Source organism: Myodes glareolus, chromosome 19, assembly GCF_982192425.1.
Source record: "Myodes glareolus chromosome 19, mMyoGla1.1, whole genome shotgun sequence".
Lineage (NCBI taxonomy): Eukaryota > Metazoa > Chordata > Mammalia > Rodentia > Cricetidae > Myodes > Myodes glareolus.
Genome location: NC_142044.1, coordinates 12,640,348 through 12,667,504, shown reverse-complemented (window position 1 = coordinate 12,667,504; position 27,157 = coordinate 12,640,348). Strand labels below are relative to the sequence as shown.

At 35.0% G+C, this 27,157-nt stretch overlaps 1 protein-coding gene across 1 annotated transcript in view; it reads left to right on the top strand.

The window, feature by feature from the left end:
* Csmd3 (CUB and Sushi multiple domains 3) overlaps positions 1-27,157 on the top strand; it is a 1,053,984-nt gene that overhangs the window by 623,639 nt on the left and 403,188 nt on the right. Inside the window, exons 14-16 of the mRNA XM_087898772.1 lie at positions 20,282-20,464; positions 22,773-23,099; positions 26,172-26,366. Coding sequence (XP_087754898.1) covers positions 20,282-20,464; positions 22,773-23,099; positions 26,172-26,366 — 705 coding nt within the window. The remainder of the gene's footprint in view (positions 1-20,281; positions 20,465-22,772; positions 23,100-26,171; positions 26,367-27,157) is intronic.

The window sequence follows — 27,157 nt, the reverse complement described above, 5'->3', positions numbered from 1 at the left end:
GAAGATAGTGAGTCTGTAGGTCGTTTGCATATATTGTTATTGCTGAGTAGCCGCGTGTTCTTGTGAGACTTGGAACAGTGAAGGTGTGGTGGTGACTGACTCTTTGGTCAACATATGGAAGCCTTTTCTTTCCAGGGGTTGCTTCATGCAGCCTTGATATGATGATATGTTTGTGGCTTTATTGTAGCATATTATGTTTTGTTGATGTCCCTGGGAAGCCAACAGAGGGGGAATGGACCTGAGAGAGTGGAGAAATGGGGGAGAGATTGTGAGAAGGGGAAGGAGAGAAAACTATCGACAGAATGTACTAAATGAGAGAATAATAAAATAATAGGAATGATAATTCTAAATATTAACACAAACGCTTTGCATATTACCAGAACATTGTACTGTGCTGATACAGAATATTTCAGCAAATGTTTAGTCATTGAATAAATTAACCATTATCTGAATATCTTCTGTGTTAGTTATTGTTTTACTGATGTGAAGAGAAACTATGACCACAGCAACTCTTATAAAGAAAACATTTAGTTGATGCTGGCTTAGAGTTTCAGAGGTTTAGTCCATTATCTTCATGACAGAAGATGGCAGACTGCATGGTGCTGTTAAAGCAGATGAAAATTATATATCATGGTCTGAAAACTTCAGAAGGAGACTGCCACACTAGATCTAATTTGAACATCTGAGACCTCAAATCTTGCCCCCCATGGTGACATACTTCCTCCAACAAGTCTACAGGTACTCTAACAATGCCACAACTCCTAACAGTACCACTCCATATTTGCCAAGAAGTCAAACACATGAACCCATGGAAAATTCCTATTCAAACTACTACATCATCTGAGCTGTGTAGTCAACACCATGGTAAATGTCCTCAGCTGGACCCAAGCTCTGTATGTGGATAGAGATGAATTTCTTATTTTAATGTAGAATCCACATAGATCTAAAAGTCTTTAAAATGAATTTATAAACACATACATGTATGTATGTGTAAAATATGACTTATTATAAATGAGTGGACAATATGACACTTGACATGTTTTAGAACAGATTTTAATACTTTTAGGACTATAAATTGAACAGAATACCTACACTAAACCAAGTAATTTACTTGAGTTTCCATCTTGTTACCTCTTCCATCAGTCAGGATTCAGCTAAAAATAAAATAAATTCTCTACCTATTATATCTGGAAAAACTTTTAAATTGATTTATTGGGATGTTGAAATTGACAGATGTATAAATCCTAATTCAAATTAACTAAGGAAACATTTTAAAGCCTTAAGAAAACAAAAGCAACTTGGAAATGAGGAAAGGCATTAAGCTGTAAATGTCAGTAAAGACGTTCATGAAGTATTAGTTGCTTTTGAAAGCTAAGCTGGACGGTGGAGTGTAGCGTCAGCATCTCTCAGGGCCAGAGTTACATTTTATGGACAGACTCTCCGGGAAAACAATTTAGATGGCTTCTATGTCTCTAAGTTTTCCAATTAACCTCGATGTGCCTGATGACTGCCGCTCTCCCACAAGGAAAACAATGGTGTCTCAGTAGTTGCTAATTTATTTTTCTACAGGAAAACTGGAATGGATATTAAGCTAATTTAAATGGTGATTTTTGAGTAACTCTTCTCTATGCATATTCCACGTGCTGGTGCCCAGCTAGTAGTTAACTCCTCATTAACAATGGCTGCTGTTTGAGTCTTGTTATCTGCTACTATGGGCTGAGTTGGTCCCTCTCAAAGTGTAGATGTTTATACTCTAGTTAATTTGTCAATATTTGGAGAAATGACAGTCCTTCAAGAGATGCTTAATTTATGGGAATAGAGCACATGCTATCTCTATCTTTTCTCTTCACTTTTATTTCTCTCCCTTCTCCCCACATCTTCTTATTCATCTTTATGATTCATCATCATGAAGGCAAATACTTGGAGCCTTACCCTAATCCTAATCCTAACCTCTTAAAGGCAGTGGAACAGAGTGTCTAGTTGTGGAATGTCTCATTCTCCAGAAATTGATAAATATCTGTGATATGGTGCTCAGTTTATGGTGCTCACAGGCAGAAGCATAATCTGAGGACACATCTGCTCACTCACATTGTTTCATTCACCTTTGGAGTCCTGTTAAGTCACTGACCTTTCTACTTGAAATTCTAACTTGCCTTTCCAGAAAACATATACAGCGTACACAGAATTCTTGTCACCCTGCTACAGAAAGTAGAGATTCATAGAATTTTTCTGTTATAGTGATTCTGTCTATTATTCTCCACCCAATGTAAAGTTTGATGTTATCCTAAGTCAATTTGATGTTCCGTGTCTTTAATTTCAATTTGTAAAACATGTCCTTGATTAATTAATTTGGAATGATTTCAAACAAAATATTTTCTGCTCCACTGAAAGGTATCCATCTTTGACTCATTTAAACAGAGAATAGTAATTCTAAACCTTACACAAAGATCCAATTTCCCTTTAAGAACTTATCATGTGATTGTTGTGCTTCTGCCTCTATCTTAGGTAATAGGGCAAAAGAATAGAGAAACATGTTCAGTATTACACAAGGTTAACAACAGAAGAAAAAGCACACAAGAAATCACGTGCTTCTAAAATTTACAACACGCCTTGAATTTGCTAACAAAGGGGCTTAGTAAAAACTAACCGAGGATGTGACACCTTAGATATGTCCTAAAAGATGAACAGGAATTTTCAAAGTGAAAAAAGAAAAAAAATGGCAATATGGAAAGAAATCTTTTATTATGAAAATTTTTTTCTTTGCATTGCCATTTATGGCTCTTATCCTAGGACAGTGAATCCATATGTCAAGTTGAAAAATTAGTGCCCAAAATTTTGTACTTCCTATTAAAACTACTAGGACTATAGGACTCGTATCAGAGGTTTTTTTCTTTTGGGTACAGGCAAGTTGTCTTTTTCATACATTTTAGCTGTACAAACTTACTATGTGAAGAGCGAGAAAGCAAAGGAAAGAAGGGGGTAGCATAACTACAAGCCTGAAGAAGGACCATTCATTCCTATTCTTCCTACACTGTGTTCTCTAAATACTCACAAAAAGTCAGGTTCTGCATCCCATCTCAAGTATTGTGCGATGAAGAGTGCTCGATGCAATTGAAGCCTGCTTTGGATTCAGTATGAAGTGGGTGAAAGATTAATCTTGTTTAATATTTGAAAATCCTGGCATATTGTGAAAGTAAAGTAAATCCTTCCCGCCCAAATGAATGAACAAACCTTTAAAAGATTCAGAAATCAACAGGAACTCAACAATGAAAGGAAACTTATTGATAAGGAGAGAGTCAATGTCATGAGATTTTTAATTTCCCCAAAAAGTTCTCTCTCTCTCTCTCTCTCTCTCTCTCTCTCACACACACACACACACACACACACACACACACACACACACACATATACCAGTCACTGGTAGAAGGAGATGTCAAGGAAGAGCATTCCATGAGTCATGGAAATAACAGTAACAGATATCCACTAAGGAGTTAAGATCCACCTTCCCCTATTGGAACAGTCTCAAAATTTCATTAATTCATCTGAACTTATCTTAAACACTGTTTAAGAGGAAGGGAATCAAGGATTTTCATTGCTAAAACTAAGAGGAAAAGAGAAGGGGAAAAAAGAGAAGGAGGAAAAAAGAAAAAACTATTTACAGAAAACAAAGTCACTTAAAAGATTTTTTAATCTTGTACTTTTGATATCCTTGGGATTCATGTATTAAAGACTTTATAATCAACCAAAAAATATAATGAAAGGTCTGTTTGATCTAAAAGACATTAGCTTCATAAATAAATGATTACATTGGTGAGTACATAACTCAACAGTTCATTAAGAGGTGGGGCCTTCTGAGAATTAGCTGGTCACTGTGAGGAATGGTATGTTTTTAAGGGTGTATCGTATCTCCATTCATTTATTCTTCTCCTTTCTTTTAAAATTTGAGACAGAGTTTCTCTGTGTATCTTTGAAGCCTGTCCTTCAAATAACTCTGTAGACCAGGCTGGCCTCAAACTCACAGAGATTCTCCAGCCCATGCCCCCCAAATTCTGGGATTAAAGGTATGTGCCACCGCCACATCCCCTAGATATTTATTCTTAGTTTCATTTGCTACCTGCCAAACTTTAAGATACACTGCTTCAAAAAATGCTTCCTGCTATGGCATTTTTTCTCCCCAATCTCACACACACAAAGCAGAAGCAAGAGAGCCAAGTAACTATTAATTGAAACTGCTGAAAACAGAAATTGCAATGAATAGTTCCTCGTTTTTATTTTTCTTCAGATAATTTTTTAAAACAGCAAGAAGGGATTAACAAAGACCACAACTGACTAATAGAAATAAGATTGCAGCCCCCTTTATTTAAACAACTCATGAGGTGTTTATATTGGTCGTTTTTGTGTTATTATCTAGATCACATTTCACTGCCAATCCTCACTTCGGACGCCATCCTTCATTGTTCCTCATGCTGAGCTCCAAGCTCTAACCTTGCAAATATCTGAGGAATATAATACTAATGCATAATACTGGAAACAGAAATAGTCTACACATTTCCAGTCAATTCTTCCTTCTGATACGTATGATGTCAGCAAATTATGAAAAATCTGCCAAAAATTGCACATTCTCACTCAACTTCATCTGATCTCAAAATCGCACTTGCAGGACAACAAAGTTCAGATAAGTTCAATTACCACCATTCTTTGCATTCTTTTTCTCTCTTTTGTCTCCTTTCAGGGAAGTTGCATAGTTAATCATTTGTTTCTTCCTTTTAATTTTCTCTCTCTATTTTATATTTGAGTTCTTGAGTACCAAACTCTCAGGACTCCAGAGATCATCAGTAGCTAATGGTTGTGTGAGAAACCCTTATTAGGAATCTCATAGGTAGAGAAGATGTAAATACATATTTTAAAGAACAAGACAAAACTGTTCTGAAAGTTGTAGTTTGTTTATGAGAGCTCTGAGAAAGTCAAATCAGAAACAGTCTCCTAATCCAAATCAGTCTGATTGGGAAGAGTCCAGCTGTAACTAATTAGTACAGGCTAGGTTTTTAATGAGGTCTAGTTTTGACTTCCAATTTCCCTACCTCTGATTTCCCTTATGATTCATGAAAACAGAGAGAAAATAACATATTGGGTACTTCCCATTTTGCTGGGTGCCAGATACAGGAATGAAAAAGCATTTTGAAATGGTTTATGTTCAAGGATCCAACAATCCATTGGTCTAGTACAACTACACCTACATTTTCCCCACTGAATATATTTTCCTACACTTAGTCACTCACTGGGTACTCGCGTGAGGCTCTATACTTTGAATGCTTATGTATTCCGTATTTGGGTTTCCTGAAGTTTTTAATTCTCCTGTTTAGCAGTTTTTATTAGCAAATATATGAGATTGGCAAGTGTCATGAAAACCCTTTACCATTTACCTGGTTCAGGCTTCTAATGTTAGCCCATTGGCATTTACAAAGACTAGTATTAGTTACTATGGCTGTGAAAACACTACTAAAATGTCCATTCTTCTGTAAAATTACAACTCTGCCATTGTTAATTATGATGTTAGACTCTTGTGCTAACATTATGGCTCTACAGTGGTCATAATTTAGACATATTGGGTGGGTCTCTCTCCTCTTTTGAATTAGACAATGGCAGAAGTCCCAGAACAGAAAGCAGATCCATAGAAACCTTATAACAAAACACTAAGCTTTCATGATAAAGCTCTCAGTGCAGGTTATTGGCCCACATTGCATTAAGCCTAGCCAATCCTAAGCCAATCATTTGTAATTGGAATACGATTATTGTGATTAATTAGACTAATCAAAATTCACTCTTGAAGCTAGGGAGATGTACAATAATGGTCAATCTTCAAGCTGGTTTTACAAGTAAGTTTTGGCTTACATTTCATCCAAACCTGCAAGGAAGTTGACTTGTCCCTAGTTGACTAAATGATAATGCAAAGTTATATCTTTGAATCTCCTTCAATTTCACCCTCTGAACTGCTTCTTCTCAACATTGCAAGGGAATTTATGCATGAGTGTCACACATGGACATTGCTCACGTTGCTAATAGGGAATGTTCTTTGGAAACTCCAGAGGGAGGCCCTATAGTGGAAATTTAAGAAAGCTTTGTTGTTTCAAATGTTTGAGGACTCTGTTTCCTAGGCAATAACACTTGTGCTGTTCATTCTAAGAGTATTGCCATGAGGGAGATTTAAGATTTAGTTGATAAGATTAGATGAATAAAAAATAATTCCTTGAAATCTTTCTATATGTTTTGGTGCCAGCAGTTTCTGGGGCAAGCATTGCTTTTGTTATTTAGAGAACACTTATATGTATAAATGGATGAGGATATATATCATCACCAACATACTATCAGAGTGATTAACTCTTCCTTTGTCCAGGCTTTCCCTGAATTCTTGGTGCTCTTTTCTCTGGATTATAACAAGCCAGAAGCACTGAAGACTAGGGACTGGGTGATTGATTACATGATGCTGTCATTTTCAGGGAACTCTATTAGTTTTTAAGTATAGTTTGATATTATTTTTAATGGAGAATAAATGTTAAATTTGAAATTTTTCATCCCTTACTTGTCTTGACATATCTATTTTATTATGAAATCTTAAAAAATAAGAATGTGTTCCATCCCAATAATGCTAAGGATAAATTTCTCCAAAATATAACTAGCAGATACATTCAGTTTTGACTGATTAAACGTAAGTAATCACAATTTTTATCATTCTGTTTAGAACAAATTCTACCTGTAGTGAAAGTTTAGCCTAAAGGGACCTGAAAGGAGACTTATTTCCAAGAGAAAAATTTAAATGGTAAGCAAAGGTTTTCTCTCATATTAAGCATAATTCGCCCCCCATACACACATATGCATTAACAACAGTAAGTAGTAGGTCAAGAAAAAAATGTATTGCCTAAGAAGAAATATGAATGATCGCATAAATTTCAAAAGAGCTAGAATTTAACAAAACAGTCTTCTTGATTCTTAACTATCACTTTTAAATCATGTTTTTAATTAAACTGAGTGCCTGTTTTTGGGAAAAAAAAAAACCAAGTCGTTATTCTAAAGTCTTCGTCTATTAATCATGCCTCTTCTTCCCAGTAATTCCTAGTCAGAACTTAATAACTGCTGTCAGGGATCTCACATGGAACAAGGGAAAAGGAACTGTGAACAAATGACTCTGTGGTCAAGTAAGCTTTAGAAAACAGGTGACCAATCACTGCTCAACAGAAAACTCATGTTGTTAGTGGGACACTGGACAATTCAGGAGCTAGGTCAGCATTGTTGTAATGAATGGAAAAGTTGAGAGTGTGTTGCTTATAACATTCTCACAGAATTAAGCATTGTCTTCTGACATTTTCTGTAATGGTCACTACGTGTTATGACATAACATTAGAAATGCTAAGCCATGGTTACATTAACCACATATAAATTATGCTTTTTATGAACCAAAAGGCATTGTTGATGCTAAGGAAGAAATATAACTGAGCAAGAGTTCTCCTGCATTCTTTATGTTTAAATAGAGACAGAGTTTCCTTTTATAGTTGAGTCTTGCTTCAAAATTCTGGTCACACTGCCACAAGCTTGTGAATAGCTGCTTTTGAACTTATACGTCAAAGAGTTTATAATTAATACAAGCTTCTGTGTGTTTCTTTGGGACTGAACAGCTATAGTACCAGGCAGAGCAGAAAATTCTGTCTACAACTTAGCTGTAGGGAAACCATCATCCACTGACATTTCATAGTGGGTATGGAGACACCCATGGTTCTGCCACAATGTGGCCATTCACACTCTCTTAATAAACTCAATAAACTCATATGGCTAGCTTACTTCTTTTCTCTGTCTTCTTCACCACTGTTAAAATCAAATCTAAACCTTTCTCAAAATCCCTAGTTCTTTAACTGGCTATTAACTTCATTCCTCATGAAGGGATACCTTATTCAGCCTAGATAGAGGGCAGAGGACCTTGGTCCTGTCTCAAGTGATATGACAGACATTTTTGACTCCTCATGGTGGTCCTCACCCTTTCTGAGGAGTGGATGGGGGATGGGCTGGTTGGAGCGGGAGGACAGGAGAGAGAGGGAACTAGGAATAGTATTGTAATAAGATTGTTTTAAAAATAAAAAAGTAAATAAATATTAAAAATACTTTCTAAAAATGTATGCTGGTGAGATTCACCAATTTAATATGAACTAAAGATGCCTAGATGATGAACTTCAATTTAAGAATTGCCCACATCAAATTGTATAGTGAGAATGTTTGTAGAAGCATTCATTGTTTTGATTAATGATTGATGTGGGAGGCACCAGCTCACTGTATGCGTTGTCATCCCTGGGAAGATTGTTCTGGGTTGTAGTATAAGAAAGTTGTCTGAAAAGTAGTGGGGGATGCTACTAATTGAGTAAACAAGGCTTTTCTGATAATGGACTATAGCCTATTAAGGAAAAGAAACCCTTTTCTATCAAGATTCAGTTGACCAGAATGTCCTATCACAGCAAAATACTATTTCCTTGAGCAAATATGTAATCTGTCCAGTATGTAAGCACATATGGAACCCAATGACTGTTTATTTAACTGCCAAAATTGTGTAGGTAGACCCAGAACTTAATTCCATTACAGCTAGTACCCTTTAAACAAGTTGATATTTAAAGCCAAGGGCATATCCAGTTCATTTGTTCCGCTCGGAATTTTCTCCATGTGGTCTTTTATATTCATAAGACTTGCTGATTTTCCTTCCCTGCTTTATAGACATACAAAGCTATGCCCTCAAATAATTATACGTCCTTTTACCATCTAGTAGATACAGTAAGAGCAGTAGTGTTTTGAAGTTTTTGATGGCAGCTGTTGGGCTGCTAGCAGGAATCATTCTTTCGAAAGAAAAATCCATTTACTTTGATTGCTATTATAGTTCAGAAAATATTGATCTACTCTTGCTTGCAAACTCTTTTAAACAGGTAGCTACAGAGATTTAGACAAAAATCTATATTTCACTTTGTTCTTTCACTCAAGGTACTTCAGAGGAAAATGTTTTAAAAATGGATAGGTTAAGTGAGGTTGCAGGTGAACAATGGCATTTGGTGACTCCTTATAAAAGGAGTGTTCCCTGATTCTTTCATGTGACTGGCGGTCATTGGACTGTAAGCTCCTAAGAAAGCAGGGTCATGTCTCTTTAATTGACTCCATACCATGTTGATTTCAATCCACATGAGGCTTGCGTTTGATATTGTTGATATGTGTGGTTGGTTTGGTGCATTCTTCTGGAGTGCTTCTGCAGCAGCTACTGTCTGCTCAGAATCCTCAAAGTCCCTACATTGTGTACATCAGTCACCTCGTATCTTCACACCCACATCTTCAGCTTTATCAGACCTTTCGAATAACTTTAGTGTGTGATCTGATCTTTTTCCAGCTTTGCCACTTTATTTCATAATATCATTTCTTTTATAAAAGTGTGCCTTTTATCTAAAATAACACAAATTATAACCATATAACTTCTAACATAATCACACAAATCAATCAAATTTTAGTTCCTGCTAAATTATATTGATTTTCATTTTTTTGCTCCCTTACTATTTAATTATTTAAATTCTCTTACATATTTACTTGTTTTGTATGTGCCTTATGTGTATACATATATACGTGCAAGACTTGTATGCAAGAAAAATACATCAATTCCTCTTGGCTCTGTAGTACCAAGCACATTCTGTGGGTTCTAGGTGCAAATTCTGGTACACATGATGTTGCAGTAAAGTCCTCTTTTCTGCTGAGTCATCATTATGACCTGTTTTTAAGTGGAAAAGGCACTAAGATGTTCTACAGCTGCTTTTTCTCCATGACTCAAAATAATCAATTCATCAGAGTTGTATATACTGAGATATTAAATGAAACTAATCTTGTCTGTGGCAACAGCCTCAAGCACAATTTCTCACGCAGAGTAGGTGTGCAGTAAATACAAAAATGAAATGAGTTAGTTACATATTAAAGTGATAACTGTAGAGTTTAGATACTCTCTACTAGAGACCATGCACTATATGTTTTTGTTTTTCTTTTCTTGAAATTTATTACCAACAGATCACACTAAATTGTTTTGCTCATGAAATATGTGAAATAAATTTAATGGTTGGTAAATTAAGGTTAGAGCATAACTTCTTAATTTTGGAGTGATCACATCATGGTGCATTTCATTCAGGTCATTGTCAAGTTTCATGAAATATATCAATAATAATAATTTATTTTTTATGATTGCAAGTTGTTTACTTTCACCTAGTTACAAAGAACAGATTCTTAGATATAATAACACTAGTCCTGCCTTCTTAGACTTCAATGTGTTCTGAGAAAGGACAGGGTGAACTTAAAGTCTTGATCAAAGTCTCGTAAGAAAAACCTGAGGAAATATCAACTTCAGAAGAAAGTCTGAATATCAATGAGTTGAAACCAAGTACTGTGTAACTCAAATCCCAATACAATAAACATGTGAATGAGTAAAAGCTCCTCACAGATGTTCATGAACAGAGCTCAAAAGACCTCTAAATTTGCCACTTCAACTCTAAACAGCAAAATGCAGATCGTTTTATGGGATAGATTAGCCTACAAAACAAGTATTAATTAATAATTTATTAAGTAATATAATGTAGATAAATAAAAATGAATTCCATTTAAATTAGTTTACCACATATATATATATATACTTACATACATACACACATATATTTAAATCTTTATGAATTATCAAATGCTGTTTTGATGAAGGTATCAGAAGATAAAATTAATATACATATGTATGCAATGAACATTCATTATTTTCCTTAAGTGAAAATATTCAAATTATTCCTACATAGTCAATTAAGTAAACAACATCTTATTGCTATTTGTAGCCATACTACTCAATCATATTGCTATTGTTGTAGTAAAAGAGAGGCAAAGTCTGCCAAACATAGATAATTAATAACAGTAAAGTGAAATATCCTTAAATGTGAGCATCATTTTAATCCTATGATCACTTCAGGTCAAAAGAGTATGTGTTTTGCACTGCTGGCTGTGTTCTATACCACCTCTTTGAAAATTGCAAGCCTGGTCTGAGACTAAATTTGCCACCTTCATACTATTTTACTGAGCTTTTGTACCGAATCTGAAGGATTTTAAATTGCTGACGTTTTCATCAAAATTGTAAAACATTTTGTGCTTTTGTTATTGCACACATATTCCTTGCTACTTTTCCCCAGGCAGTTATGGATTTTCTTCTCTTTATCTCTTTAAATGTTGAATGTAGTCTCATTTGTCTGAGGACCCGGTTTAACTCACAAGGTCTTTTCTAGCTGCGTGGTTCTCTATTTCTAAAGTTCGCAAGCCAGTTGCTGAGGTAATGAGATTCCCGGGAGACTTTTTAATGCTAAGAATCAGCAAAACTGCAACTTTTACAGATCACTTTCTTTTAACCTACATGGCTTCTCTGTGAAATATTTGAATTACCGTGTGAACTGTTGTCAAGTTAGAGTTGGATCACTGTGTGGTTCTATGTCACTCTAAGGCCAGCTGTTGCTCTTTGGTAGGAAATCTGATGGAATTTAAAACTAGAGTACATTACTTTAGGCATCAAGGATCAAAGTTAAGCTGGTGACTAAAAGTAAAAAATGTATTGGAAAGAGCCATTTCCACGAATTTTAGCCTCTGCCCTTTAAACCTATATTTCTGTCTTTGCTCCCACTATGCTGCATTCAGAGTGCTCTGCTTATGTTATAATACAATTTAATTATATTATTGCCTCTGACCTCTCATCCTCCCTTATTTCATCTTTCTCATTCTGCTTATTTCTCTGCTTTCAAAATGTTGAAGAAAAGGAAGAAAAATAGGTACACTCTGTGATTATTGCCTCTTTTTATGGGGATTGGATACACGCCTTGTTCCTTCCCAATTTAGTAGTAAAGGACTTAGAGATAGTTCCGTGACTCCTAGTGGAGCCACCATTTGTTAAGGAAATCCCAGTCTTGTTTTACACTCTGACAGATGAAACTATTATGAAATAATAAAATCTAGAAGCTTTGGGAGCGTAACTTCCTGTGTTGAACTGATTTTTCTCTGGTAAATTACATTCATAGGTAATATATATCCTGAATGAAACCAGTAGCATGTTGATATAAAGTGTGATGGCTCTGTAAACTTGACATACGTGCGGGAGGGAACCTCATATGGAAAACCACCTCCATCATACTGTTCTATGGGCATGTCTGTGAGGTTTGTTTGTTTGTTTTGTTTTTTGTTTGTTTTGTTTTTTGTTTTTGTCATGTTGACACAAACTGGATTCACTTGGGAAGGAAGAACTTCAATGGTTACCTTCATCAGATTGGCATATGGGTATAACACAGGACATTTTCTTAATTAGAGAATGATGTAGGAATGCACAGCCCACTGTCAATGGTGTCTCTCCTGGACAACTGGCCCTGGGTTGTATAAGAAAGTGTTCTGAACTAGTCGTGGAGAACAAAGCACAAGCATCATTCTTTGATGGTTCTTCTTCAGATCCTGCCTCCATAATCCTTTCTTGAACTCCAGGCCTGGCTTTCCTTGATGATGAGCTGCATCCTGAAAAATTTAATACGCTTATTTTAATCCTCATATTCCTTTTGCTCCTGGTCTATATTTCTGTAACATAAAGCAAATTAGAGTAACTTCCCACATTGATGTAATGGTGATGTGAGGGTTGGAAGATGAAGTAAACCCTATCATCCTCAAGTTGATTTACTTATTGTTTTTAGCACAGCAACTAAAGGGAAACTAGTAAACTAGTTAAGCATGTTCAGAGCTTAGGGAATCTCATGAAATGTTGTACTTATTCCATCTGATGGTCAGAGACCAACTATATAGAGATGGCTGTTGAAAATAACCCTGGCTTTTATAATAGACATGACCATACCTAGAGAACAGGCAGAGAAAAGGGATCAGAAGTACCACATGGTACTCTCTTTTAGACCTCCATACCTAAGTCATGATAAGTTCCACATCTCTGTTCCCGGAAAGTTCTATAGCACAATATGCTTGCAATTATGTTGTCCTTGTGAATTAGTCTTCATTCTCACCATAGAGGAAAAAAAAATCATAGGATAAAAGATGAATTAAAAGAAGTATTTAACAAACATATTCTTCAACCACAAAGCTATGGAAGGGCTTAGATTAATCAAAAGACATAACTAGAATATGATCATTATATGATTTCTATATATGTTCCGTATAACTTTACAAATACGCCATTTCGTGAGTGCTAATTGAACGATAACCTCATGTCCTTTGCATGTTAACCCTTCATTTATAGACAATCAAATATTATAAAATGTTATTTTATAAATGAATACACAGTGCCTAATAACTTACTTTTTGAAACATCCATATAGGCAATTGAATTTTTTTTTGGCAATTAAATTTTAAAGATGAAAACATTGTATGCATTTCATAAAAGGAGACAGATGTCTAAATTAAAAAGATAAATATATGCATATGTGAATATATATATATACGCACAAATATGTACACACACACTATATATATCATAATAAATAGATAGATAGATAGATAGATAGATAGATAGATAGATAGATAGATAGATAGATAGATACATGGATACATAGATACATAGATAGATACATAGATACATAGATGGATACATAGATAAATACATAGGTACATAGATACATAGATCAAGGCTTATAGGATCTGAAGCACATTTACTATTAAAACTTGGACTATTTTTACACATGAGGTATAGTTATAGCTTTCAAATATATACAGTTCTCCAGGATTTCAGTTTGAGGTACTACAGATTCTATATAGTTTGAATATGGATTATTTCTAAAGGGATTCATATACAGGAATCTTCGTTCCTAATATGGTAATATAGGAAGTATTGGAAATGGGGCTTAATGAGAGTTGACTATGTCATTGAGAGCTTATCACCAGCCGTCCAATTGACCGTTCCCATGGGACTTTGAGTTAGTTCTAGGTATATTTTCAGATGAAGAATGAACTACATTTCTCAAATAAACCATCTCCATGAAAAGGTGTAAGAATGGCAAAGTTTTGCCCATCTTTATCACCATCCCTCATCACAAGCATTTCTTTATGCTTGTTTTCTGGTCAACCTTTCTCATCATAGTATTATGTCGTGTATTTATAAATAATATTATGTTGTGTGCTCATAAATGGGGATGGTGACTTCCAGAGAGAAAGAAACATTGTTCACTAATGTATCGTCAACCTTTTGAATACTACTTGTCATGATAAAATTTTCAAAGAGAAATAGAATAATCTTTTAAATAATGTGAAATAAACTTATCCTGACCTTTGGATAATACACTAACATATACATTCATTTTAGAACATTGCTAACTTTATTTTGGAATTTATAAATATAACCATGCAAAAATATCTAAGCTCATTAATAAATTTGACTACAATGAAATAAAAATTGAACTGAATGTGTGTCATTGATTCATCCAATGTTTTCCTGACATAAATACACCACATAAAATTTTTAGACAGAGTAGAACTAGAAGCCCAAACATTGCTTGCTATTGCCATTGTTCTTTGTGACTGTCCCAAACGTCTACATTATTGTAAAGACATCACATAATTGCATCTTAGAACATGGCAGAATCAAGCTTATAGAGAACTGTAGGTTTCATACAAAATTTCGTCTAGAAATTTCTATTCATGCTACCTGAGGAGAAAAGTAAACATTGGTTAGACCCAGCCAGCAGCCTTTCAAGCTATGTTAGTATAGTCGTATCACGGGAGTCAGCTCCCTCTTTAGGTTGGGACGTAAGAGCCACTGAACAAAACGAAGTGCAAACTGGAACTGTTATAGGGTGACTGCTTCATGGCTATAGAAGCCAGAGCCCTGGTATGAAACAATTACTGTTATATTACTAAGCAGACAGAGTAGTATTTGGTTTCTTAATGACAAAGTCTTTTACCCATAGAACGATGCATGTTCCAACCCTAATCTAAAATATTTGTAGTAAGTCATGATTAACACAGTAACTGGTCAAGGTGTGGAGAATAAGAAGCTGCAAGATGCTCATACCTAACAGGAACATATATGCAAGACCATCTTTCCCAAAGATCAAGGATCATTTTGCAAAAGTAGAAACAAGTGTGGAAGTCAGAGGATTTGGATGTCTACAAGCAAATAATATCTTCTGAATAGAGCAGGCCACTGAGACATATGAACTTTCAGTGGCTTGGACAGCATGTATAAAACCTTCACACATGGAGCCAGATCTAATTCTAGCATAAATGGGTCGTGGGCCGAGAATTTCATATGTAGATATTGATCTATTAGCCATTGTTAGCTACTGGGAGATGGGGAGAAAGTTTTCTTGAAGAATGTATCCATTGGGATACAGTGGGAAGTCAACCACTCCCTAGTAGAAAAGCACAAACATTCAAAAAAATGTTTGGACAATAAAAATTGGTCTTAAGGGATTCAAAATAAGTTGGGTGTGGGGAATGGGGACACAAAATGGGAAGAGTTGTGTGATGGCGTGAATATAATCAAAATGATTATACGGTACTCTCAAAGAATGAAAAAAAAGAAATAAAAGTTCCACGAATTAGAAAACATACCAATAAAAGTATTAAAGACCAAAATTATATGTACAAAATTCAGAATAGAAACAGGAGAGTATTTAGAAATGAGCAAAATACTTTTTATTCAAAATAGTATGGAGAAGAAAATTGAGAGACAATTTATTTGCTTTTTAAGAAACTACAAAAGCTAGAAATGCTTCTAAATGAGTAGTAAGACTTAACAATATTAGCTCAAGAAAGTAGAAACAGAAACAATCTAAAATAAACAAAGGTGGAATTGTAAATGAAAGATAACTGTACTTAACTAAAACAATAGAATTGTTTCAAAACTATCAAAGCTTGTTAAGTGAATCCTTTGAGTAGGCTGATATAATCGTAAAATATTGTAACTGTGTGAAATGATAACTAGGCTAGTAACTACAAATAAATAATACTAAGATTTTTCGTTTTTTTTTTTTTTTAAGTTTGTGATGGTGCCATATGTAGTTGTGGCTGACCTCAAACTTGCTTGGTAACCCCTGAAAACCATCAGCTAATCTTACTTGGCCTCCCAGTTGCTGAGATGTGTGTCACACCCAGAAAGAAATAGAAGATACTTTGACAGATATTTATAATCATGATATGTAAAAACCCAGTAACAGTTCTGTCATCCCACTAACTTGATAACATCATATCTCTGACATAGATAAGCTGCTATTGTCAGCCCTAAAATTAAAATAAAATCAGTTCCACATATAAACAACTTCTCATGTAATTAAATTAGTTCTTGATTGATATCTCAAAGCTGTAGTAGAATCAGTGTTTTCACAAATTTCTGATACTCAAAGATCCATTTTCTCCTGCTGGAAATAGAAGAGTCGCAAAATCACTAACTTCTTTCTTTGATATCAAAAATGAATACCAACAGGAAGAATAATAATACGTGGTGATGACATATGGATATAGGTCAAACAGGGTGTAAAAGTCTTCTGTGGGTGTAGTGATTGGAGGAAGAATAAGCCCTTGTGGATTATGCTGAGGACTTAAGGTTTTCAAGAACAACTCTAGATGAGTTTGGCTTAAAAGAAAGTTTTGAGCGAGACAGCATGATAAAACTCAAAGTATGGTACGGCACCAGTAGAAAACAAGACATTTTGTGGGAAATATTTTTATAATTTCATAGGTTCTAATGTTACTACTACTACATATTTTATATCCATAAAATCAGGGAGAAAAAGCAAAGGAAACATTCATAAAAGGCTGGTAGATTTAAAAATAATAAGTAATAAATGAATGTGTGAATGATTCATGGCAGGAAATGATATACCTTATTAAATTTAAAATATTTAAATTTTTCTACATATTTTTGTTTTTGTTTTTATTTTATTTTTTCCATTCAAAACTTTACATTTCCTCCCCCTCCTCCCATCGCCCTCCTGCTCCCCAACTCACCCTACTCCCTCCCCTTCCCTCCTTAAGAGAGGGCAGGGAACCCTGCCCTGTGGGAAGTCCAAGGCCCTGCCCCCTACATCCAGGCCTAGGAATCTTTGCATCCAAATAGACTAGGGTCCCAAAAAGCCAGTACACACAGTAGAAACAAGTGCCAGTGCCTTTATCAATGGCTTCTCAGTCAGCCCCCATTGTCAGTCACATTCAGAGAGTCCTGTTTGATCGCATGCTCATTCAGTCCCAGTTCAGCTAGATTGGGTGAGCTCCCATTAGATCAGGCACACTGTCTCAGTGGGTGGACCAATCACTCTGGGTCCTGACTTTCTTGCTCATCTTCTCCCTCCTTCTGCTCTTCAACTGGACCTTGGGAACTCAGTCCCTTGCTCTGATGAGGGTCTCTGTCTCTATCTCCATCCACAGTCAGATGAATATTCTATGGTGATATTCGAGATAAACATCTGTGTGATAGTGGGACAAGACCAGTTCAGGCACCCTCGGCTCTGCTGCCCAAAGACCTAGCTAGGGGCATCCCCATGGACACCTAGGATCCCCTCAAGAGCCAAGTCTCTTGTCAAACCTAAAATGGCTCCCTTAATGTAGATATCTTCTTCCCTGCTCCTATATTCGCCTTTCTTCCATCTCCACCCACCCACTCTTCCAAGCTCTCTCCTGTGTTTCCTTTCTCCCTTCTCTCTCCCCCTCTCCCCTTTTCCCACCCACAACACTACCCCCACCTCTATGCTCCCAATTTTTGCCCGGCAAACTCGTTTCCTTCCAATTTCCAGGAGGATCTATGTATATTTTTCTTTGGGTTCACCTTGTTATTTGGCTTCTCCAGGATTGCAAACTATAGGCTTAATGTCCTTTGTTTATGGCTAGAGTCTACTAATGAGTGAGTACATACGTTATTCATTTTTTTGAGTCTGGGTTATCTCACTCAGGATAGTGTTTTCTATTTCCACCCATTTGCATGCAAAATTCAAGATGTCATTGTTTTTTACCACTGAGTAGTACTCTAATGTGTATGTATTCCATACTCTCTTTATCCATTCTTCCATTGAGGGGCATCTAGGTTGTTTTCAGGTTCTGGCTATTACAAATAATGCTAGTATGAACATAGTTGAACAAATGCTTTTGTAGTATGATTGGGCATCTCTTGGGTATATTCCCTAGAGTGATATTGCTGGATCCTGAGGTAGACAGTTTCCTGAGAAACTGTCACACTGATTTCCAAAGTGGTTGCACAAGTTTGCATTTTTACCAGCAATGGATGAGTGTTCCCATTACTCCACATCCTCTTCAGCATAGACTATCATTGGTGTTTTTTTTATTTTAGCCATTCTGACAGGTGTAAGATGGTATCTCAAAGTTGTTTTGATTTGCATTTCCCTGATCTCTAGGGAGGTTGAACAAGACCTTAAGTGTCTTTTGGCCATTTGAACTTTGTCTGATGAGAATTCTCTTTTCAGTTCAGTACCCCATTTTTTAAATTGGGTTAATTAGAATTTTCATGTCCAGTTTCTTGAACTCTTTATATATTTTGGAGATCAGACCTTTGTCTGATTGGCGTTGGTGAAGGTCTTCTCCCCAGGATAGCCAAAACAATCCTATATAATAAAGGAACTTCCGGAGGCATACCATCCCTCACTTCAAACTCTATTACAGAGCTACAGTAATGAAAACTGCTTGGTATTGGCATAAAAAAAGAGATGTTGACCAATGGAATAGAATCGAAGACCCGGATATTAACCCATACACCTATGAACACCTGATTTTTGACAAAGAAGCTAAAAGTATACAATGGAAGAAAGAAAGCATCTTCAACAAATGGTGCTGGCATAACTGGATGTCAACCTGTAGAAGAATGAAAATAGATCCATATCTATCACTATGCACAATGATCAAGTCCAAATGGATCAAAGCCCTCAATATAAATCTGACCACACTGAACCTGATAGAAGAGAAAGTGGGAAGTAGACTGCAACACATGAGCACAGGAGACCACATCCTACGTATAACCCCAGGAGCACAGTCAATAAGAGCAACAATGAATAAATGGGACCTCCTGAAACTAAGAAGCTTCTGTAAAACAAAGGACCCTGACATTAAGACAAAAAGTCATCCTAGTGAATGGGAGACTTTCTTTCTACTTTTTAAGAATATATTATTTTATAGTTGTTAGTGTTTTATTGTATATATATGAGTGCCACAAGTGTTCCTGGTGCCTGTAGAGGCCGGAGGAAATCATCGGGTTCCCTGTTTCTGGCATAGGGAAACTAAGCCAGTCTACTGCAAGTGTATCAAATTATTTTAAAAAGATGTTCAGTGTGCTTAGTATAAAACTTTGCTGTAATTATCTTTGTTAATTCTCATTTAATATTACTTTATGTATTTAGCTGTTGAAAGATATCAGAGAAGGCATTTGTTGTGCATATATTTTTATATAAATCTATACATATACATTTTATAAGTTAGAATTCATATGAAAATGAGAATTAATTTTTAAAAATTAATGTTTGTTATGTTTAATGGCAACCTCTAGTGATTACAACCACCACAGTGATTTGCTGTTAGCAATCAGACCTTCACATTTGCAATTTGGAATATCTTTGAATATGATTCAAAAGCTTGCATTTCATTTTGAAATATTTCTTTTTTCCAACCTCATTTAAATTTTCTGATAAACATGGTTTCAAGTAATATATCTGAGAAAATTACAGTGTAAATGAATTCTTGCTTTCAAGCAGATTATTCTTGTAGTTTGCACAGTTAAGTCAACAAAAAAATTATCTAAAAGATCATTCTTGATATTAGATTTTGTTTAATTACAAAAGAGATTAAAGGAAGGTAATATATCTTCATTCTCTGATCATAACTTTCAGCATAATATACAAAAATAGGAAAAATTTAGGGATTGGGAAGAAATACATGTAGGTATATTTGTGGGTGTATATGTTTATCTGTAAGACGCACAGAACATCTACATGTTGTCGTGGTCTTCTGTTAAAGTACTTGTCCTCTGCTGTCCTAATTGGTTATAATATCTTCAGACTCCACCTAGGTAAATGAAAGCAATGCACCATTTGGCTCCCAAAGCAAACCATCAAGTCAATTCAAAAGAGTGACAGAACAGAAATAAAACTAAGATTAAAAATTAAACCCATCCTTCCACTCTGAAGTATCATTACATTGAAAGTGTACGTTGAGCACGATTGTAGTGTAGGGATCATGTACCTATAATGTCGAAACTTAAATTATTTCTTGTATTTTACAGAAATTGAGAAAGAGAGTTGTGGCGATCCTGGCACCCCTTTATATGGAATTAGAGAAGGCGATGGTTTTTCTAATCGTGATGTTTTAAGGTTTGAATGCCAGTTTGGGTTTGAATTAATTGGAGAGAAATCCATTGTTTGTCAAGAGAATAACCAATGGTCTGCAAATATACCCATCTGTATCTGTGAGTACCAAATGCTTCTCTTCTGGATGGCATATGTTACCAAGTCCTTGCATATAATTGCTTTTGTAATTAATTGCAAAGAGCTGGAACCAAGTAATTATTTTTGAGTGAGTAGTACTTTGTGATACTATTTTTAACATGGGTGCTTATGCCAAATTATAAATTTCATTGCAGATTTAAATAAAGTTAACATAGTTTATTTGGTAATTGCAAATATATTTATTTCATGTGTTTGAACAAGTTGGCCTTTTATACTATATATATATGAGACACAGTTCTTATGGAAATTAGACATCACTGCTAATTTTAATAAGCCCATTTACTTTCATAGGATAATGCATGTTTATTTGTAATCAAACTATTTAAAATATTCAAGGCCTCTATTCTATTTATAATTCCTTATTTTTTTCATGGAGGCATTCAAAATAAGGCATAGTTCACAGCATAAAATACATTAATGTTTATTTTATATAAAATGCTAGGATTACAAAAACATACTTTTCAAAACACACTCAATTTTTAGCTTAATTAAAACAAGCATGAGTATCATCTATTGAAGCACTTTTGTTCAAGTAAATAGTCATCATTATATTATAAGAAAGTATTATTTTTTTAAAAATGTTTACTTTTTTGCATAAAAAATCTGTTCATAGCCGGGTGGTGGTGGCGCACGCCTTTAATCCCAGCACTCGGGAGGCAGAGGCAGGCGAATCCCTGTGAGTTCGAGGCCAGCCTGGTCTACAAGAGCTAGTTCCAGGACAGGCACCAAAAACTACAGAGAAACCCTGTCTCGAAAAATCAAAAAAAAAAAATCTGTTCATGCTTCTTCGTGCAGCTTAGAATTATTTAAAATATTTTAATGAATGATCTTTCATACTGGAAAACCTATGTGATAAATCATACCAACAAGAAAAGAAAAAAATGCAGTGAAAGAGAAAGAATCCCTGGGCTTGGCTGTGTTAGACAAGAGTTTGCTTTTGAGCCATACCTCAGCCCCAAATGAAAAAGCTTTATAGTAAAAAAATAAAAATAAAAAAACCCAAAACCACATAGTTTTTTTTTCTTATTTAGCTCTCTTTTGCTTTAATAATTGTATAATTAAAGGTCTCAGGATTCAGTAGAGTACAAGAGGAGAGAGTACAGTAGTTCATGTGCTCCAGGTATGGAAATGGCAAGAAATTGGAACAAATTAAGATATCAAGAGATAGGGTTGAAAGAATGGATGGTTCAGAGAATAGGGAGCAGCTCTGTGAGGTTCTCTCCTGTGGACAGGGCTTGGCTGTTATACACTTGAATTCACAGAAACTGTGGTTACAAACTAAACCTGCCCAAGATCAGTCCAGCCCAAATACTAGCATGAACAATCCAGAAACTCACAAGGTCCCACTCCTAACTGAGGAACTATAAGCAGTTGCTTGTTGTGGGAGGCCACTTGTTTGGTCCCGGCTGCTCAGCACCAAAATGATCACACAAAAACCATATTTGCAATACTGTTTCACCAATAGCTTAGGTGTGTCTGCCCAAAGTCCCCGTGTTGGAATGCTGAGGTAACAACAATAACAGAAAGGATTTTTCCAGCCTGGTAGTGAGTTCTAGATTGATGTGGGAGTCCCATCTGTATGATGTGAATACCATTGGTTAATAAAGAAACTGGTTTGGCCTGATGGAGTGGGGAAAACTTAACTGAATGTTTGGAGAAAGGAGGCATGTCAAGAAAAGCCATGTAGCCCCACTGGAGACAGATGCTGGAACTTTACCCGGTAGGCCACTACCACGTAGCGATATACAGATTAATAGAGATGGGTTAAATTTATATGTAAGAGTTAGTCAATAAGAAACTAGAGCTAATAGGCCAAGCAGTGATTTAATTAGTATAGTTTCTCTGTGATTATTTTGGGGCTGAGCAGTCATGAACCACCAAACGGCCCTGTCTAAAAGTACAAAAACAAACAAAATATCATGTGGCTTTTATTTAAATTATGAATTTGTGCACAGCCAAGCCTAAAGCCTTACATTCATGAGAAGTACTAGCTGTTTTTGTTCATATGTAAAATGAAGTTGGGGTGTGTGCATTAACAATGTGAACCTTGCGCAGAACCCTTAATTCACTATTCAATAAAGAAAAATCATTTTAAATTAAAAATTGTAGCTTTTTCTTTCTTGTTATAGGATAACTTAAATTAGTTGTTGTGTTCTCAGTTGCTTATTGATCGCTATATTTGCAGACTACCAAAAACGTAAGTCCAGATACTGCTTTCTGATATTTACTGTTTGAATACTTATCATTTTATTTATTTATATTTACCAGTTCCCTGCCTGTCTAACTTCACTGCACCAATGGGCACCGTCCTTTCCCCTGATTATCCAGAAGGCTACGGAAATAATTTAAATTGCATCTGGACCATAATCTCCGACCCAGGGAGCCGCATCCACCTTTCATTCAATGACTTCGATCTGGAATCCCAATTTGACTTCCTTGCTGTTAAAGATGGTGACTCCCCTGATTCCCCCATTCTGGGAACCTTTACCGGGGCTGAGGTGCCCTCTCACCTTACAAGTAACAGCCACATCCTGCGACTGGAATTTCAAGCTGACCACTCCATGTCAGGACGTGGCTTCAACATCACCTACAATAGTAAGGGTTTTTCTGTGTGTCTGCCTGTTATCTCGGTAGCATGTTTGTAGAGGACTGAAGCATGATTACAGAAACCCAGTCTCTTGTTTCAAAGATAAAGATAGCAGAGATAGCTGTCGATATAGTTTCACCCATGATCACTTTTGTATTTCTTGATAAGCAACTACATTTTGATTCCTATGTTTTGTTTCTCTTTTAGAGGTATCGTTTTAAGAAAATTCATTTCAATGTTTTTACTGTATCAGCTGACCCAATAGGTTGTTCTATTAAAATATACCGTCAGTTTAAACCAAATTTTGCTGCTACTTATCAGTTTTTAGAAAGAAAATGATATTCAGGAACTCATAGGGAACTCATAGGAAACAATCAATGACAGCATACAATTCTAATTCCAAACAACACCTCCTCATGCTATAGGAGACTAAGAATCATGAATCCTGGGTAGGCCCTTCAGCTCACTCTGTGAAAAAATACTTTAGTGTTTCAAAGTGTCAGCCACAAGGCCAGACAGTACAACTTCAAGTCTTGTCTTTGATATTACATTTTTAGATTTTATACCTAATTCATGCATCCTTAAATATAAAAGCACATGGGAGGAATATGAGAAGTTCTAAATAAATTATGGAGAATTAAATTAGCAGACAGTATGAAATCTAACAAAACCTTAACAACCACAACCTAAGTTTCCTAACTACATCACTTAACACTGTCTCAGTTTCTATTATGTTTTCCTAGGTTCGAGATATGTTTTCTCTTATTAGATTTTATGTATCTCAGCCACATTTCAATTTGTATTTTTAAAAGATAATATGAACATTGTTCATCTAAAACTCTTTATGATAGTGGCAAAAGATTAAATCACATAAAAGAGAAAGCTTCTTGGCTTCAAATACTTACATGTGAGTATTTTCTTGAGCTGATGCTTTGCCAGCAGCCAGGGCCCGCTCTAATGTTTAGTGCTTTATTCTGAATCAATCACTCTGTGTTAGTTGCCAGCTAACCCACTATGTTAATATAAAAATACTCAATAGAACTTGATCTCCAAATATCAGCACTGTCTTTAGAAAAAAATGTTTCCCTTCTCCCCACCCTCATCCAAGTGACCCTGAGTCTTATCAATGAAAAACTAAGTACAGCCAGTGCCCTTTAAGCGGGGCTGTAGCTGTGCACAGCATCACTCAGTTTTCAAGGTGTAACTACATCATTTTTATTCAGTAACTGTGATATGTGTCATAAAGATTGCCCTAAGTAGAATTTTTTTTGAAAATTCTTCAAACATATCTATGTATAAAGGTGAACACAAGTATACATCTGTTTAGTTATAGTTTTTAGTTTGTATTAATTGCATGATACTCTCAATCAATGCCTATGATATTTTCAGATATTGAACCTATTCAATTTTTATAGTAAATAACTTATTTTGCTTTACATAAATTCATATATTTAATATTTCCTACTTCAACTCATTTTTTTCTGAACAAATCAACTTGGACGTTGCACATTAGAGCAGCAAGGCCAAAAGATGAAACTTGAAATATATTTTTATAATTTTTTAAAATAATTGGTTCTTTAGGAGTTAAGTATTTTTAGGTTAAAAGATAAAATAGTCATTCAAATAAATGTACCTATAATTCAAATTCAAATATGTACCTCTAATATATTTATGTATTATAGAACTTCAATTTCTTTTGTATAATTTAGGCTAGAAATAGAAAAGAATGCAAATTTGGAAAAATTCAAATGGTGACAAGTAAGAAAACTTAAAACAATTGTCTGCATTCAAGCAGAACAACTATAATATCAAATTATAAAAGCTTCATTAAATTACCTTATGCTTGTAAACCAAGATGCTTTGTCCTCACAGAAATATTCTTCTACTTCCATTACAGTAAAATAAAATTTGATTATGCATATATGGTTCTATATATTAATAAACAGAATAGTTTGGGTAACCAAATAATCTATTATTTTTTAAAACAAACATATCATGACTATAGTTTTCCTTTAAAACTAAAAGAAATAAAATAATATCTTATTTCTAAGAGAAATAAGATAAAAATACAGAAGTGATCTAAGATCATGAGACATGAGAAAGATGCCAAAGGTTTTGAGAACATTTTACATGTCAAAACTGAGGATATATTGTAGTCCTATAAATTCTTATTTCTATGACTAGAGATAAGCTATATGACTTTATCATATCTGACATTTCTCTTCATGGTGATATTTTCCTCACCAGGCTTATCTAAGTATTAAATGAGATAATATCACACCTCTGTGCCTAGGACGTGGTCATTGGAGAGTAAAGTTTCTTTTCTGAGGCAATAGAAAGAAAAGCTTGAATAGTCATAGAAGGCTGTAAAATAATTGCCATTCTTTTTGACTAAATTGAAACCTTGTCCTAATCTTCACAATCAAACTTTTTTCCAATCCTGGCAAACGAGTTATGGAACTTTAAAGGGGGATCGCATAAACGTGTTAGGACTCATGTTCACTGGAATCTCAACAAGTTGGAACAGGAATTTCTGTATTGGTTAATTCTAATGATCAGCTCAAATGAACAAAAATGCCGGGTGGTGGTGGCACACGCCGTTAACCCCAGCACTCGGGAGGCAGAGGCTGGCAGATTTCTTTGAGTTAGAGGGCAGCTGGTCTGCAGAGCGAGTTTCAGGACAGGCTCCAAAGCTGCAGAGAACCCCTGTCTTTGAAAAACCAAAAAAGAGATAGACAGAGATAGATAGATAGATAGATAGATAGATAGATAGATAGATAGATAGATAGATAGATAGATAGATGATAGACAGATAGATAGATGATAGATAGATAGATGATAGATAGATAGATAGATAGATAGATAGATAGATAGATAGATAGATAGATAGATGATAGACAGATAGATAGATGATAGATAAATAGATAGATAGATAGACAGAGTTAAACATTTAATTTTTTAAGTCCTAGTGTATAAATTTCGTGTTGAAATAGTCACAACTATTATATATATATATATATATTTTACATTCATGTGGAAATACCTTTTTAACACTGCTCATGCTTTCTCTCATTGTTAAGCTTTTGGCCATAATGAGTGTCCTGATCCAGGAATACCCATCAATGCCCGTCGCTTTGGAGACAACTTTCAATTAGGAAGTTCCATTTCTGTTATTTGTGAAGAAGGGTTCATTAAAACCCAGGGAACAGAAACAATAACATGTATTCTCATGGATGGAAAAGTAATGTGGAGTGGACCAATTCCAAGATGTGGAGGTAAGCCCACGGGTGAGAGGCAAGAAGAACCCCAACCACCATACACTCCGCAAACAACAGCAAGAAGTGTGCTATTCCCTGAGAACTGTTATCGTTGTCATCTCAGTGTATGACTTGAGCTATGTAGTATGCATGGTTGTGATTGAATTACACTTTTGGAGATAAATATTTTTTAGAATATCTTAAGAAACCAATTTTGAGTCTTCCTAATTATGAATATTAATAAATAGAGTAGAGTCTATAAACATCTTTGTGGCCATTGCCTTTATACTTAGCAAGTTATGTAGGATCATAGCTATTCATTATACTGTCCATCAAATTTTCTTTTTGTTTAATAATTATTTATAGCTATCTATTTTTCAAAAATTGACTAACAAAATGGCAAGTAACTTTTTGTTAAAACATTCATATTTTAAAATTTGTCTATAGTTAACTGGTTATTCAAATTTTTCAGAAAGACATAGTCAAAAACATTTAGTACTGTTTATAGTTATATGTACACACATTGAAATACTATATGCAGATATATAATTTGTTCAAGCATACACATAAGATATTAATGTAGAATCAACAGGTGTGTTTAGAGTTGTAGGCTTTACTATAATTTTTTCAATGAAAATAGATATATTGAAAATTACAATTTCCTGTTTACAAGCAACTTTCTAAAAGCATATATTTAATAAATAAAATAATGTAGATGAACTAGAACTATGAAATACTCTAAATATATATTTATATATAATATACATGCATATAATTTATAGCTATGTTATATACTAAATATAGTAATA